The sequence below is a fragment of the Cynocephalus volans genome, chromosome X, assembly GCF_027409185.1.
Source record: "Cynocephalus volans isolate mCynVol1 chromosome X, mCynVol1.pri, whole genome shotgun sequence".
Lineage (NCBI taxonomy): Eukaryota > Metazoa > Chordata > Mammalia > Dermoptera > Cynocephalidae > Cynocephalus > Cynocephalus volans.
In genome coordinates, this window is record NC_084478.1 from 92,260,868 (window position 1) to 92,278,798 (window position 17,931).

Sequence of the window (17,931 nt, forward strand, 5' to 3'; positions counted from 1 at the left end):
AATCTTACTGTCAAGTCATTTTGAAGATGTCCAAGCTCCTCCCGTATGTTGCTGAATGTGGACAGCACTAGTCGGAGTGACTTGTCAGACATACCCCTCATCTGGAGGAAGAAAATGATTGATGGGTTATTTTACCTACATTTTGAAAATAGGAAATATAAGTGAAGTATTATTTTTCTGTTCCTACCAGCAAACTTATTAACAATTTTATTTTTGATATAGCAATATTAGAATAGTGATACAAGGCTGGAAAAAATGTGCTTAAGAAATTCAAGCAGTATTCCTGAAGAGATCATTGTTATGTATTAGAGCAAGGGTTTATTATTTTTTCCATGACAAAGTATCATCTTCCTCACAAGGCAAAATTCTATCAGCAAGTTCTTAATTTTACTTTTATTCTTCATTTAAAAGATTAGAAAAGATGAGACAGTCAACCTTCAAATAATAAAATGAATCTCCCTAAGTGTGCTGCCAAGTGAATGGATTTTGCCTGAGGTGAGAAGAATATAACACTAATTAAGTTTAACTTTGAAGTATAGAACCATCTTATATTTTAAGGAAGAGGGAGAAAACCCTTTCTCATTTTTTTAAAGAAATATTGTTTAAAAAACCGGCAAATTCAGCTTCTGGAATGATGGAATAGAAATACTCTCCATATTCCTCCTGCTAAGTACAATTACAAACCCTGGACATTATACATAAAACAAATATAAAAATACTTGCAATAGTGAAAAGATAGATGACTGGTTAGTAACCTTGAGATCTGAGGAATGACACAGCAGTGAATTTCTGAATTTTCTTTTTGCTTCATACATCACAGACTAGTTTTGGGGAACCTGAAAATCCAGATACAGCAATGGATGTAGACAACTAAAGTCCTGATAAAAGCCTTCTCTCTTCAGCCAAAGGACAACAAAAGGGGCAGCCTAGTAGGACAGAAAACTTTTTAGACATTAACCGCCCTACCCCAGTCAGATACATAGAAAAAAACTGCAACTCTACTCTCACCCAAACCACCAAAGTCTGAGAGGGGAGCCTAGACTTCCCCCATCGTGAGGCTCTGGGAAGGCACACCAACACCATTCACCAACTTGGTGTCAGAGAAGGCAGAGTGGAGAGATGGGGCTTTCATCCCCACGACAAAAATGAGATCCCAAACACTGTGGTGTCAGTTAAGATCACAAAGGGAGCTTGGACTTTCACTCTATCATATCAAAAGAGGCTGACTGGGGAAACCTGGACTTCCATCTCAGCTGACAGTAACAGGCAATGTACACACTTCCTCTGACATTTCAATATCAGAGGAAGCCTCCTAAAACAGAATATTTTAATAAGATCTAGAGTGTCACAACATAATACCCAAAATGCCCAGGTTTCAATAAAAGAACATTACTCCTCATTCCAAGAACAAGGAAACTTTCAACTCAATAGGAAAAAAGATAATTAATACATACCAACATCAAGGTAATGGAAATGTTAGAATTATATGACAAGGGCTTTAAAGAAACCATCATAATATGCTTCAACAAAGAATTTCAGACTTGAAACGAATAAAAAGTATAATGTCTCGACAACAAAATCAAAAGTCTCAGCAGAGAAATAGAAGATGTAGAGAAAAACTAAACAGAAATTTTAGAACTGGAAAGCTCAGTAAACAAAACAAGCAAATAAACAAAAAACAAACAAAACAAAAAATCCTCAGTGGATGGGCTAAAATGAAGAATGGAGGGGACAGAGGAAAGAATCAGTGAACTTAAAAGCAGAACAATATAGAAAGTACACAGTCTGAATATCAGAGAGGAAATAGATTGGAAAAAATTGAACAAAACCTTGAGACCTGTGGGATTATAACACATATCTAACACACATCATCAGAGTTCTGTAAGGAAATGAGAAAAAAGGTGGAACTGAAAAATATTCAAAGAAATAATGACATTGTCTGATGTAGTTCTCAATGTATGTAGATGGAACATTTAAGACAATTACAAATGTGGAGGGTAAACAGATAAAGGAAGCAAAGTTTTCTACAGTTCACTGAACCTGGTAAAATGTTGACACACATTGCACTGGGATGTTGTAACTATATAATGTAAAATCTAGAGTAACTACTACAAAAACTGCCCTAAGAGATGCACTTAAAATCACTAGAGACACATCAAAATGGAATTCTAAAACATGTTCAAGTAATTTACAGGAAAATTAGGACAAAGAAAACGGAAACAAAAAAACAGAGAGAACAAACAAAAAATAAAAATGTCAGATCTAGCTCTAACATATCAATAATTACAATTTCTCTAAATACATCAGTTAAAAGACAGAGATTGACAGAGTAAATAAAGGGAAATAAACATGACTCAACTATGTGTTGTTTACAAGAAACTCACTTCAAATAAAATGAAATATATACAAACAAAGAGAGATATTAATGATAAAAGGGTCAATCCACCAGGAAGATATAACATTCCTAAATGTTTATGCACCAAATAACAGAGCTGCAAAATGTATGAAACAAAAATGGATAAAAGAGAAAGGAAAAATGGAATAGACAAATCCACAGTTATAATGGAAGTCTTTTACACCTCTCTCTCAGCAACTGATGGAACTACTTCACAGAAAATGAGCAAGGATATAGAAGAAATCCAAACACCTTCAACCAAAGAATCTAATCAACATTTATAGAACATTACACCACCAACAACCGAATACATATTCATTTCAAGTGCCCATGGAACATATACCAAGATAGACTATATCCTTTATTGTAAAACAAAATTTAACCATTGTAAAGTAATTGATCTCATACAGAGTATGTTCTCTGACCACAATGGAGTCAAACTAGAAATCAGTAACAGAAAAAAAGCAGAAAAATCTCTAAACACTGGGAAACTAAGCCATACACTTTTATATAATGTATGGGTCAAAACAGAAGTGTAAAGGGAAATTTAAAAAAATATGTAGAACTGAATGAAAATAAAGGTACAACATAAAAGTTGTGGGACATAATGAAAGCTATACTAAGAGGGAAATTTATAGCACTAAATGCTTACATTAGAAAACAGGAAAAGTCTCAAATCAATAATCTAAGTTCCTACATCAAGCAATTAGACAAGGAAGAGCAAAATAAACCAAAAGCAAGTGAAGAAAAGAGCTAATAAAGAACAGAAACTTATCAGTTTTTTTGTTTTGAAATTATTGAAAACCTATTCTTTTTGAATTTTAAAACACAAATCAATGAAAGTAAAAACAGGGAAATAGGGAAGACTAATGAAACTAAAATCTGTTTCTTTAAAAAAAATCAAGAAAATTGGCAAAACTCTATCAAGATTACTAAGAAAAAAGAGAGAAACCACAAATCATTAGTATCTGGAATTAATTAGATGAGGATACTGATCTTGTAGGCATCAAAAGGGAATACTATGAACAACATATACACACAAATTTGACAACTTAGATGAAATAGACTACTTCCTTGAAAAACACAAGCTACTATAAATCACCCAATACCAAACAGATTATTTGAGTAGCTCTATAACTATTAAGAAGCAGAGTTTTGAATTTTTAAAAACTCTTAAAAACCAAATTTTTAGGCTCACATATTTTCACTGGGAAATTCTACCAAATGTTTAAAGAAGAATTAACGGGAAATCTACAGTTTCTTTCAGAAAAAAGAAAGGAAGAAACACTTCCCAATTTCCAATCCATTTTGTGAAGCTAGTATTAACCTGATGCCAAAGCCAAAGAGAATACAACCAATGTGTCTCATAAACTAAGATATAAAAATCCCCATAAAGAGTTTTCCAAAGAAATAGGCCTAGAATGCACTTTGGATGGATGTCCCACCACCAAAGGTAATATCAAGTCGTCTCCAAGATTCAGGTTCTCATAAAATTACTAAAGGAAAATATAGGGGAAACAGTCCAGGTAATAGGACTGGGCAAATACTTTATGAATAAGACCCCAAAAGCTCAAGCAACAAAAGAAAAATAAATAAATGGGATTATATCAAACTAAAAAGCTTCTGCACAGCAAAGGAAACAATCAACAGAGTAGGAAAGCAACCTACGGAATGGGAGAAAATATTTGCACACTATACATCTGACAAGGGATTAATATCCAGAATATACAAAGAACTCAAACGACTATACAGTAAAAAACAAAATAATCCATTTTAAAAAATGGGCAAAGGAGATGAATAGACACTTTTCAAAGGAAGACATACAAATGGCTAACAGGTACATGAAAAAATGCTCAGTATCACTAGTCATCAGAGAAATGCAAATCAAAACCACATTGAGATATCCTCTCACCCCGGTTAGAATGGCCATTATTAAAAAGACTGAGAATAACAAATGCTAGATAGGATGCAGAGAAAGGGGAACTCTTCTACGCTGTTGGTGGGACTATAAGTTACCACAGCCATTATGGAAAACAGTGTGGAGGCTTCTCAAACAAGTACAGATAGTGCTACCATATGATCCAGCAATCCCACTACTGGGTCTATATCCAGTGGATATATGGAGATCATCATGTTGAAGATCATCATGACCTACACCCCCATGTTCATTGCAGCTCTATTCACAATAGCCAAAATATGGAACCAACCTAAGTGTCCATCAACGGATGACTGGATACAGAAAATGTGGTATATATACAAAATGGAATACTACTCAGCCATAAAAATGAATGAAACCCTGCCATTTGCAGAAACATGGATGAGTCTGGAGAAAATTACGTTAAGTGAAATAAGCCAAAGTAGGAAAGAGAAATACCACGTGTTCTCACTTGTAACTGGGTGGAAGGAAAGAAGGAAGGAAGGAAGCAAGGAAAAGAAAGAGAGAGAGGGTGGGAGGGAGGGAGGGAGGGGGCGAGAGAGAAAGAGAGAGAGAAAGAAAGAAAGAAAGAAAGAAAGAAAGAAAGAAAGAAAGAAAGAAAGAAAGAAAGAAAGAAAGAAAGAAAGAAAGAAAGAAAGAAAGAAAGAAAGAAAGAAAGAAAGAAAGGAGGGAGGGAGGGAGGGAGGGAGGGAGGGAGGGAGGGAGGGAGGAAAGAAAAGACCACAACAATTCACTGAACTTTCAGAAGGAGAGAATAAACCTAAGGTTACTGGAGATGGGTGGAGGGAGGCAGGGGGTTTGGGGAGGGACAGGTCAGGTAAAGGACATAAAGAAAAATCATGATTTGTAATAATGAATATGCTAATAATAATAAAAAATAATAAATTTTTTAAAAAGATTCAGGTTCTGAGGAGCATATGTGTTCTCCATATCACTGTCTCTTTATAATACAGACTGTGTGCCACTAAAAATAATATTTCATTTAAGTTTCACAAATATAACACCAAGTTCAATATTTGGATGATCAACACAGGTCTGAGACCAAACATCAAATTTAGAAATTAGCCTCAGCAAATAAAACGAGATGATCTTTCGAGTACTTTCTTGCAAATACATATACTCTTTTTAGTCACGTTTCCTTAGTATCTATCTTGATCTGTGGCTTCTTCCTTCATCACAGGGGAATTTACTGTTCCAGTGGTCTCTGGTATTCCACAACTCAAGAAAAGCAAGGCGCTGGCCTTTCCATCTCTCACTGCTAGTGGTAGGGTGAGGTGGGGTACAGGGTGGAATAGAGAAGAGGAGGGCAAAGACTATGAGAATCAGGTTGTACTAAAGCACTGAGGAGTAAATAAGGGCATTCCACAGCAGGGAATAATATTTCTAGAATGCTTTCCTGAATGCTAGTCATTCAATGCTAGTTTTTGATGTTCTGAATAAACTATAATGTAACCCTTGACTAAACAAAGTATGATCAACACTTGCGAAACAAGATTTTTATCTGGGACTTTCTGTTCTTAATTAAGGGGAGCGTCCTAGGAAGAAGTTTGTTAGTGTTGATCTCACACGCCCACTCCTGACACCATCTCACCTGCAGAATATAGCGAATTTGCTGTTTTGTAAACTCTGACAATCCTTTAGGAATCAATGATTCAATATCTTCCGGCTGTAAGAAAGGAGAGGCTTATCCATTGAACAGATACACTGTAATACAGTATTTTAATCTAAGAGTCAGCAGCCCACAGACTTTTGTGTAACCGGGCATATCTTTTTAGGGATATTAAAAGATTAATTCACTTTTTGAAGAATAGTTTTTATGAATTTCATTTCTAGCTTTATCAGTTTTACTTTTAAAAAGTCGATTATCTTCAAAGTTCAACGTATTATTGTGATTGTTGTATCTTTTTAAATTTTTTTATTTTTATTTTATTTATTTTTTATTAGCTTCAAGAAGGGAGCAGAACTGAGGTTGCCAGGGTGTGAGGGCAGTGGAAAAGGGGGAGAAGAATGGGGAGAAAGGGAGGAATTGATAAAGGGCCATGAAAATCAATTATATTGCATAATGATGAATATAATAATTATCCTGATTTGAACATCACATATTGCACACTGGTATTGATATTCAATGCTGTATTGCACAGATATGTACAATCAACTATGTCCCAATTAAAAACAAAAATCGATTATATTACATACACCATGGAAAGAACCCTGAATTCCAGGCATTTTAGAGAAAAGCTTTGGGCAACCAATCAAATGTTCCATTTCTATTTTTAAAAAGAGCAGTTTAAAAAGAAAATGATCTGTTAATTCCATTAAACACTTTATTCAGTGTATCTTTTAACAACTGGAAGTTCTGTTGGGTGACAGATATAACATCTTAGAGACTGATTTTTTAAATAATGAAAACTTTGGGCAATAAAATAAAATTAAGGATGTTACAAGGTTTATTGAGGTTTACATGGAGCTGTGATGACTTCTGAAAGATTATGATGTTGCCACAGCAACACTGAAAAGCTTCAATTAGTTTTAAGTGGAAAGCTGAATTGAAGTAAGTACTTCTTAAAGGCAATTTAGGACTTACTGAATTATTGTAATGAATGCAGCATACCAATACATTGGAAATAAAGATAAAAATTAACACAAAAGAGACCATTGTGCTTTTTATTGCATTGAAATCAGTTCTTTCTCTATTTGGTTACTTATTACATTAAAGGCAATTATTAACAAAATGTGAATATATAATACAATTAATACTTAAAAACATTTTTACTTCAAGTTGCTGGCTATTCGGCATGGCAAATGCAAGGTTTTGAGGCATATTAAAAACAAATATGCTACTTATCTGTTTTATCATGTAGATTTCGGTTTTCTAAAGCAGAGAGTACGTGTCAATGAAATTTTAAATGTTCTTATAAGCAAAGACAAATTAAATTATAAAGTTACAGGTGATAAAATATTTTTGTGAATGATTATTACTTTTATAGCCATTACAAAGATGTATCATTTTAAAGGCAAAATGATCATTATGCCATTCAGTAACCTGTGTTTCCTGTCCAATTAAAGTATCAAATTAGGGCAAATATCAGAATCTACTTTATTTATGATATTTGATTTTCAGCTATTTTTGTACTTACCTCATCTGTAGACTCAAAGTCCTGTTTGCTGCAAGAATGAAAAAAAAAAGATAAACAACCTTAGGAAAGTGTATTCACTGATTATATATAAATGTTAGTGTTCTATTAATTTTATTTTACTTTTTGATATATAATAATAGCACTAATTCAATTTATAATAACAAATGGAAATTTTAAAATAGTTTTCCTGGAATTTGCTGATCTATTAGAAATTAACATCTGAAAAACAAAACAATAAAATATGCAGAATTGATTAGTACCATCCAATTAGCACCAGCCCATTCTTGGATAGATGTAGAAGTCCTCGGTGCTTGGCAATAAATAGTACCTGGGTGAATAAATACAATAGTTTCCCCTTTTCCATGGTTTTGTTTTCCATGGTTTCAGTTACTTGTGGTCAACTATGGTCTGAAAATATTACATGGAAAATTCCAGAAATAAACAATTCATAAGTTTTAAATCACGTGACATTCTGAGTATCGTGACGAAGTCTGACACTGTTTTGCTCCTTCCTGCCTGGGATATAAATCATCCCTTTGTCTAGTATCTCCATGCTGTATATGCCACCTGCACGCCAGCCACTTACTAGCCATCTAGGTTATCTCTTAGTAGCTGTCTTGGTTATCAGATCAACTGTTGAGGTTGCTTACGCAAGTGACCCTTATTTTACTTCACAATGGCCCCAAAGCGCAAGAGGAGTGCTTCTGGCAATTTGGATGTGCCAAAGAGAAGCCATAAAAGTGAAAATGCGAAAGTTTTTCATAGGTATGTTTGTACAGTATAGGACAAAACATAGTATATGTAGAGCTCGGTACTATCCATGGTTTCAGGCATCCACCTGGGGGCTTGAAACGTATCTCCTATGTATAAGGGAGGACTAATGTAATTGGTTTTTTCTCTCTATTTTCACCTCCCTTTTTCTCCATCTTGCATTGCTCCCTTTTGGTGCTGATTCCAGCTTCTCTCTACAGTGTTTTCAAGTTCTTCAAACCCTGTTTATCAAAATTAAAACTTGCAAGACAAGACTAACTCATTCAATCTATACTAGAGTATATATGACAGTGATGAGGCTTGAAAGGTACTTGAATCTTTATATAGGGACAAGGGCTTAAGCAAAATGACCAAAATTCTAGTGGGATAATATAATTTCCAGCATCAAAATAAGGGTTTTGGCCACGTTAGGTAGGTAAATGTTGCAGGAGAACTGTTAGTGGTTATATCAGACTGGAACGTGCTCCTTTGGGAATGGTGAAAACTGGAAAGGCTAGATTTCTAGTGTTTTTGGAGGCAACAGACAGACCTTTATTTTTACCTGTTTGCTCACTCTGCATTTGGCAGAAGAATTGAGCCCAAAATACACATGGTGAAAGTACTTTTCAAGCAAAAAACCAGAACACATGTTCTGATGGCAAGACAGAATATTTTAAAGTAAGATAGTTTGGGTATGATAGTTCCTACCTTTACCTTCTAAGTAATTGCTTATGAGTAATATATTGTTACAAAGATAAGCAGGTCACTCACTGTGCAAAACCTCTTGCACACATTTATAAAACTATAAAGCTGGCGTGGAGAAAGAGAACTGAAGGTTCCATTTCCCAAGGCATGACTATATATGTGTAGTTGTCTGCATGTGTGTATGTGGTATTTCCTGTTTTGCTCAAAATAGAATTGCAGGGAGGCTCTAACAAAAGATGAAATACATTCTAGTTTTTAAAATGTTTTACCAAAGTAACAACACATATATATTCAAAGCTAAAGCAAATTAAAAACATGAATCACAATGGGATTTTAGTATCTTTGTATTGATGGAATTATGATAGTATTAATAAGCTTTTAATTAATAGAAAGAATTAATAGAATTAGTAGAAAGAATAATATTTCTTTCCCCCATTTCCAATCTCCTATTAACATATCCTTAGTCAGTTAATTTTTTCTATAAATAAGTGAACAAAACAAGGAGCAATCAATTGTGTTTAATACTGGAATTTTAAAAAGTAGCCAGAATGGTTTCTTAAGACAACCTTCTGTAATTCTGACCCTGCAGTCCACTCATTGCTGAACTGCATTTTGGAAAGAGAAGAAAAGTGGAGACAAAAGGATAGTAAAAGAGGTAGAAAGTGAAAACAGAGCAGATCAGAGAGGTGAAAAGGTCAGTTTGGATTATATCTCCATTCAGCACTGGGGGATGGTGGCTCGAGTTACATTAGGCAGAAAAAAAAATAGAGTGACACTCACTATATGCCATTTCGCCTCCTAGGAAGGAAGGAATGTATAATGAGGAAAAAAAAAGAAGAAAGAAAGGAGGGAGAGAGGAAGGAAGGGATGAAGAGAAAAAAACTGACAACCTTCTCATAAACAGATATGTGAGCACCCACATTTTATAAGACCTTATCTATTCTGGAGTGTTTATTAATGTGGAGGCACTAACTCTCTTTCTTTTCTTTTTTAGGAATTAAAGCCAAGACTTTTCAGTGCTTAATTACACATTTAGGTCACCCGTGTGTATATATCAAAACTCCTCAATGAGAGGAAGTTCTTTCAAAGCCCTGGATTACACCTTTACTGGGATGATCATTATGAAATATTTTAACTTCCTTTGCTCAGTTACTTCCTCTACTTCTAATTAGCATGAGACAATAACTTTGGAATATATTTAACTCTCACTCTATGAAACTTTATTGAGTAGTAGCTACTCTGCCAAGGCCATGTACTCTGAACAGTTGTTGAGCAATGCAAAATACAAATATTATCCTGTCCTATACTTCATACAACTTAATTGTTCTGAGGCAAAATATGAACAATGTAAAATCAGTCTAAAACCTGTCTCCTTTTCAAATTTAATGATTTAGATGACCAATAACTCTTTCAATTTGTCTGCAGTATTTTAAACAATTTGCCTGACATTGCACATCTTGTATTGAAATGTTAGGTGATTTGCCTAAGGAAAGAGGTTCTTAGAATATTGACTCTAATCCCAGGTTTGCTACTTTTTGAACTTTAGGTTAGTGGTTCTCAGACTTTACCATGTATCAGAATCCCGTGGAAGGCTTGTTGCTAATCTGTACCCATGAAGTTTCTGATTCTGTAGGTATATTTCCAATTTCTCACATGATGCTGATGCTAAGTACATGTCTTAACTCATTTACTGCTTATAACAAAACTATGAGATAAGTATTATTATAATCCTTATTTTACAAATGAAGAAACTGAGGCACAGAGAGGTTAAACGAGTTGCCTGGTATTATACATCTAGTATGTAGCAAAAGCTAGGACATGAATCCAGGATGTCTGGATTAAGAATCAGGGTTCTTAAAACCATGTCTCTGGGCTGACCCCGTGGCTCACTCAGGAGAGTGCGGCGCTGGGAGCGCCAAGGCCGCGGGTTCGGATCCTATATAGGAAAGACCTGTGTGCTCACTGGCTGAGCGCGGTGCGAGTGACACCACGCCAAGGGTTACAATCCCCTTACTGGTCACAAAAACCCATGTCTCTATATACCTCTTGATTTTACAATGTGATACTTTGATAGAAATATTCACAGGGCATGATTAATGCCCAGAAGAGTAAAACCTACACCAAACTGAAGATCTAGGGAAGGCTTTGCAGAAAAGCAAATGATAGTTTACAGATGAAAGTATTCAAAAATGTTTGAATCAATCTCAAGCACTTAGCAGTGTGATCTTAAGTTAATAACTATTCTCTTGGGGTCTCCATCTGAAACTTTGTAGGGTTATTGTGAAAATCACATATTATAGATAAAGCACTTAACACAGTGCACATAGTGGAAACTCAATAAAAAATTAACTATTGAAAGGAGATTTTAAGGTAGTAAACTTGTGCAAAGAAATGAATGTGTGAAACAGTTGTTTGGGTAAAGGGAGAGAGGGAGAATCTTTTGAGTAATGGGTAATGGGAGAAGGTGTTTACTAGGATAAACCAATGAGGAAGGCCTAGCTGAAGATGAAAATTGTGCATTTATAATGGCATCAATTCAAATAAATCAACTGCATGGGTGTAGCAGCAAAGAAGGCATTCATTCATTCTACAAATATTTATTGAGCACCACACTAAACCAATCACCACACTAAGCACCAAGGACACCAGGGTAAATAAAACAGCACGGATCCTTCTGAATTCTAGGGATAGTGTGTGTTGGGGGTTAGATGGAGGAGGTAGTGGCAATAAATAAGAGAGATAGACTGATCTAGAGTTGGAATTTTGCTATGTGGAAGGGATAGTTAATACGGAAGCAAAGCAGTTGAGGGTGATGGTGACAGAATACCTGCAGTTGTGAATATGAAAGCAAGAAAAGTCAGAAGGCAGGGAGCTAATAAATAGAGAGAAAATAGATGGACAAGAGGTAAAGAGAGAATACATTTCAGGCACCAAAAACATTATTGACATGGAAAAACACATATTATATATTTTTGAGTGAAAAGGTGTACAAAATAGTATATATGGTGTCATCCCGTATACGTAAGCCTATATATTACATAAAGTTGTATATTATTTTTAAGACATCTAAAAAGCAGAAGAATCTAGTTAGTGAAAAGTCTGAATGGAAAAAAATTCTATTGGCTTTCCTTTATCTTCCAGATTATTCTAAATTTGTGGAGCTTTCCTAGATTTTGCCTGATAGATGACCACATATACACCTTGACTATACAGTAGAAGGCAACTTTTAGGGTGCAGCTTATATAATTCATTTTATGACATAATATTCCCTCATCTACACATGAATGATTAATTATTGTGTACATATTTAAATATATATAATTACATATTATTTTATGTTATTATATAACATATATTTACATTAATTTATAAATAGATGTTTATATAATTTATATATTATATCTAATATATGATAGTAATATATGAAGTTTATAAATAATATATAACATATTAAATATATATTAGACTCTAGCTTTTATATGTTGAGCACACATCAGTGGAAGATAAACAGTGATGTGTTGGCAGTGAGACTGTACCTTATATCATCAGCGTAATGTCTTAAAACAATTCATAGTATGCCATGCATTTTCTGAGCTTCTTGCCCAAGTGGTTGCTTTTGCCATCAAAATACATTACAAAAGAAGATGCATAGAATTCTTTACTGATCCTGAAAGGGCTTATGTGATCTTTGATGATTTTCATAAACTACATTAAGTCTTAAAATGAGACATCTGCTCAGATCTGCCTATATAGTTGCCTTGTTATCCCAATTAAAAGTACTAGAGTTTTGTTGTGAACATAAAACTGCTGTTAAAATAAAAAATACTAGATTATAAAATGTTTGATAGCTACAACATCAAAGCAAATAATACATTTACAGTACCTTCCTCCAATTCTCTGCAAATGTTCTAATAAACAGTGATATAGATCCGTATTCTTACGGCTTAGATCAGCAAGCAATTCTCCAAAATATTTGGGGTCCAATTTTTCAGGTCCATCATTCTGAATTATCACCTGAAGTGAACATTAATCACAATTATAAACAATATTAAGTTTTTCTAAGTTCGCAGATTTTTTTACGTGAAATGAAATGAAAGTAAAATATCTTATTGAAGTCATCACATGAATCAAGCCACTAAATTCTCCTTGTATACATTTTTCAATGTTGGAGGAATTTAAAGAAAAATCAACATTGCAATAGCATTTTCAGTTTCATTTCACTCAAGTCTAAATGATCTAATAATGAATGCAAAACTTTAATAGCATATGGAATTTCTGGAATATGGTATTTAAAACAGTGAAACAAGTAAATCAAAATCTCTGATTTTCCCATTATCACCACGTGGCTTGCTCATCTGTCTCCTGTAGAGGAAAAATATGTGAATTATTTGAATTATACTGACTATAGAAGAATTACTTTCATTTGGACTTACATATTTTCAGTGAAAGCCTGCTCGATTTATTAGCATATCTTAAAGTTAGATTAAATAGACTTGTTTGATTTAATGTGTTTTTATGTATTTCTTGTTGGACTCCATCCATTTATTATCTGGACTGAATCAGACATTGGAAAGAATATCCAAGGCCAAGTGTAGAAAATTCATAACCTCAGAGACATCTGAAATCCTAGGCACAAATTATTATGAATATTGCCCTAAAGAAGACATATTCTGTTGGCTTCATAACCTTTGGTACCAATCTTTTCAATATTGTTGACTACCTTGGGAGCACCCTCAAGACACACTGCCAGGAGGATAATAACTTACGTTGCACTCCACATTACCTTTGCTATTGTGTGGGGAACAAGATGCCCTAAAAACACATTAATTCCCAAGTATATAGATGATAAATGGACTTCAAATTTGACCACTGATACTTCTTTTTCAGCCTGTCCTCTGAATACAGATCCTAAAAAATCATGCATGCTGAGGCAAATGGAAAGATTGCAAAGTAAGTAAAGATGAGCTTTCATAATCACGTCTGTGACATGAAAAACAGTTTACAAAATATTGTTCAGTGAAAAAAAGCAGGATACAAAATACGGTGAAATCTATTACATCTTTATTAAGGGATATATATTCACATTTTTAAAAGTATGGATAAATACACTGCAACGTTAGTTATCTCGTCTATGAACGCTTTGAAGTTGCTTTCAAAGGAGGTCGGGATTATCTCTTAAATAAAGTCTCCTATATGAAGGCATGAGTAGATACATAAACCTGTAAAGTCAATATCATCACATAGTATGTTTAAATCTCACAGAATTAACAAGTAGTGCATATATAGATATAGATAATATGTGAAAATAGGTATAGATCCATATATCTCTATGTATTCAAAATAAAATCTTTAAATGTATATACAGTTACACTTTCTATTTCCCAATATGTTTTTTGCTCCAGTCATAGTACATTTCACTGTCCTTCGCACACACCATGCTCTTCCTGCCTCTGGGTGTTTACTCACCCAGATTGGATCTCTCACTTTGTAGTTGTGGGTTAAGTAAATTGCTTATCTTCTCTGAACCCCAGTTTCCTCAACTGTAAAATGTAGATAACTTAGTACCTATTTTATAAAGTTGCTGGAAGTTCAGATGAAATTAAATAGGGGATAAAGTGCTTCATAAATTGTTAAACCATCATGCAAATAATGGTTTTATTTAATTTAAGGCATATGGACAATTTGCTATTAGAATAATGACACAAGGAGTGGAAGACAATTGTTAAATTTTCTATAAGACTCTCAGCTGCTTGAGAGTAAAGATATTGTCTTTAACATTCTATGCTCTTGGATTGGAAGAATCAACATTGTGAAAATGTCCATACCACCCAAAGCGATCTCCAGATTCAATGCAATTCCCCACAAAAATACCAATGATATTCTTCACAGAAATAGAAAAAACAATCCTAACATTCATATAGAACAACCAAAGACTCTGAATAGCCAAAGCAATCCTGAACAAAAAAATAAAGTTGTAGGCATTATACTACTTGACTTCAAATTATGCCACAAAGCTATAGTAACCAAAACAGCATGGTACTGGCATAGAAACAGACACTCGGACCAATGAAACAGAATTGAAATCAACCCACATACTTACAGCCAACAAAGATACCAAGGACACACATTGGGGTATAGAATTCTCTTCAATAAATGGTGCTGAGTAAACTGGGCATCCACATGTTGGAGAATGAAACTAGACCCGTACCTCTCACCATATATCAAAATCAACTCAAAATGGATTTAAAGACTTAAATATAAGACCTGAAACTATGAAACTCCTAAATGAAATCATAGTATAAACACTTCAGGAAGTAAGACTGGGCAAAGACTTTATGAATAAGACCCCAAAAGCACAAGCAACAAAAGAAAACATAAACAAATGGGATTATATCAAACTCAAAAGCTTTTGCACCACAAAAGAAGCAATTAACAAAGCAAAAATACAACCTATAGAATGGGAGAAAATATTTTCAAACTATGCATCAGACAGGGATTAATATCCAGAATATACAAGGAATGCAAACAACAGCAAAAAAACAAGTAACCCCATTAAAAAACGGGGAAAGGAGCTGAATAGGCATTTCTCAAAGAAGATATATAAATGGCCAGCAGACACATGAAAAAATGCTCAACATCACTAAGCATCATCTCACCCCAGTTAGACTGGCTATTATCAACAGAAAATAACAAATGCTGGCAAGGATTCAGAAAAAGGGAAACCCTCCTACGAAAATTGAGGGACTATAAATTAGTGCAGCCCTTATGGAAAACGGTATGGAGCTTCCTCAAACAACTATAGATAGAACTGCCATATGAACCAGCAATCCCACTGCTGGATGTACACCCAAAGGAATGGAAATCATCATATCGAAGAGGTACCTGCACTCCCATGTTTATCACAGTTCTATTTACAATAGCAAGAGTTGGATCTAACCTAAATGTCCATCGTCAAATGATGGGGTAAGGAAAATGTGGTATATATACTCCATGGAATACTACCTCACAATAAAAAAGAATTTCATTCTGTCATTCATAGCAACGTGGATGAACTTAGAGAAAATTACATTAAGTGAAATAAGCCAGACACAGAAAGAGAAATACCACATGTCCTCACTCATAAGTGGGAGCTAAAAAATAAATAAATAGATAAATAAAAGAAAGGAAAAGAAAGAAAGAACAATCATAATATGTTGAACTTTCAAAAAAAAAGAATTATGGTTATTACAGATGGGAGAGGGGGATGTGAAGGGGGGTTAGCAAGAAATTGGTTGAGGGTCACAAAGATTGATTACATTTTGTAAACATTAGTATAATAATTATCCTGATTTGATCACTACAAACTGTACACAGATATTGATATTCAAATCTGTACCCCACAAATATGTATATGTTTCAATAAAAAAATGTCAAAAAGAAAGAAAGATACAACAATCACAATAATTCGTTGAACTTTCAAAGGGAGAGAACAGAACTGAGACCATTAGAGGCGGGAAAGGGGAGGAAGATGGGGAGGTTAGGGAGGAATTGTAAAGGGCCCCCCAAAATGATTACATTGTGTCATGTTGAATATGCTAATTATCCTGATTTGAGCATCACATATTGCACACATGTATTGATATTCAACACTGCACCCCACAGATATATACAATCGTTTCAATAAATAAATAAATAAATAAAATAACAGGAGCCTTCACATTGCTTACAAATGCTTTGTGGCCATTGTTATAGGAATTATACGAGTGTCTGGAAAAAGAGAAGCCTCCCATGGCACCTATTCTCTTATAACTCATCACTGAAGATTTTTTTTTTTTTTTGTCTTTTTGTGACTGGTAAGGGGATCGCAACCCTTGGCTTGGTGTCGTCCGCACTGTGCTCAGCCGGTGAAGCCAGTGAGCGCACCGGCCATTCCTATATAGGATCCGAACCCGCGGCGGGAGCGCTCGTGCGCTCCCAAGCGCTGCACTCTCCCGAGTGTGCCACGGGGCCGGCCCTGAACATTATAGTATAGGAGACTATCCCTCCTCTGTGTTGTGCACAGTCCAATGGAACACAAGACTGGAGAGAACAAAGAGTTGGATATAGGTTGATTTCTCAGCTCCTACACTCTCCACTCCTTGGAATTCTTGCCTTCTTTTTTCATTTTTGAAGAACAAGAAAAGACCAGAGATACCAAGACCATAGATGGGACTTTAGAAAACTACTTTTCCAGGTTTACCAGTGCTTTGTGGCAAGGTATGGATAAGGTAGTAGATGAGTTATTCTATGACTTTTGACATATTTCTTTTACTTAAAGATGGAATGGTAAGTTGTCTGTCCACTATTAGACTTTAAGATCACTAAGGACAGAGACTGTACCTGTTTTACTCATCATTTTATTCCTATCATCTCAAATAGTGCCTGGAACATAATGGACCATCAGCAAATCCCTGTTGAATGAAGCCAGAAAAGAGTTGCTCTCACAGTATACATAATTATTTGAGTCTTTCTTATGTTCATTACCTGTATGACAACTTGTAAAATGAGTTCAGCCAAGCTTTTCCCTACCACTAACGTGTGAAATTATCTGTTCGTTGCTAATGTCAGGAAAATGATCAAAGTATGTTATTCTGAATTTCTTCAGTGAAGGATATGTGACTAGTAATATTTTGAGTTTGAAACCAAAATGATGATGTTGCTAGGGAGGACCATGGAAAACATACATAAATTAGTTCTATAAAAAAAGTATTGTAAAGCCAGGTTTTTGGCCATCTGATTTTGAAAAATATTTTAATGCCTTTTGCTTTGGGAAAAGCACTTTAAAGGTAATTTAGTTTCATCCGGAAATAGTATTACATGGAACTGATTTTGTATATTGATGCTTTGAAACATTTGGGGTCTGGGGTTGGGGTGTAAGAAGGTCAAGAATCAAACATTCATTTGAGCATCTATTGTGTGCTTGGCACTAAGAAAGGTAGTTTACATATTTCATTTCATTTAATCCTCTTGTAGGATATACTGTAAACTAA

At 34.6% G+C, this 17,931-nt stretch overlaps 1 protein-coding gene across 2 annotated transcripts in view; it reads right to left on the minus strand.

Moving 5' to 3' along the window:
* The window catches only part of POF1B (POF1B actin binding protein), a 69,121-nt gene that overhangs the window by 20,693 nt on the left and 30,497 nt on the right, over nt 1–17,931 (minus strand). For both annotated transcript variants that reach the window (XM_063084027.1, XM_063084026.1), the window contains exons 6-9: nt 12,807–12,937; nt 7,469–7,496; nt 5,923–5,997; nt 9–101 (exon numbers count right to left, since the gene is read on the minus strand). In XM_063084027.1, the coding sequence (XP_062940097.1) occupies nt 9–101; nt 5,923–5,997; nt 7,469–7,496; nt 12,807–12,937 (327 nt within the window). The remainder of the gene's footprint in view (nt 1–8; nt 102–5,922; nt 5,998–7,468; nt 7,497–12,806; nt 12,938–17,931) is intronic.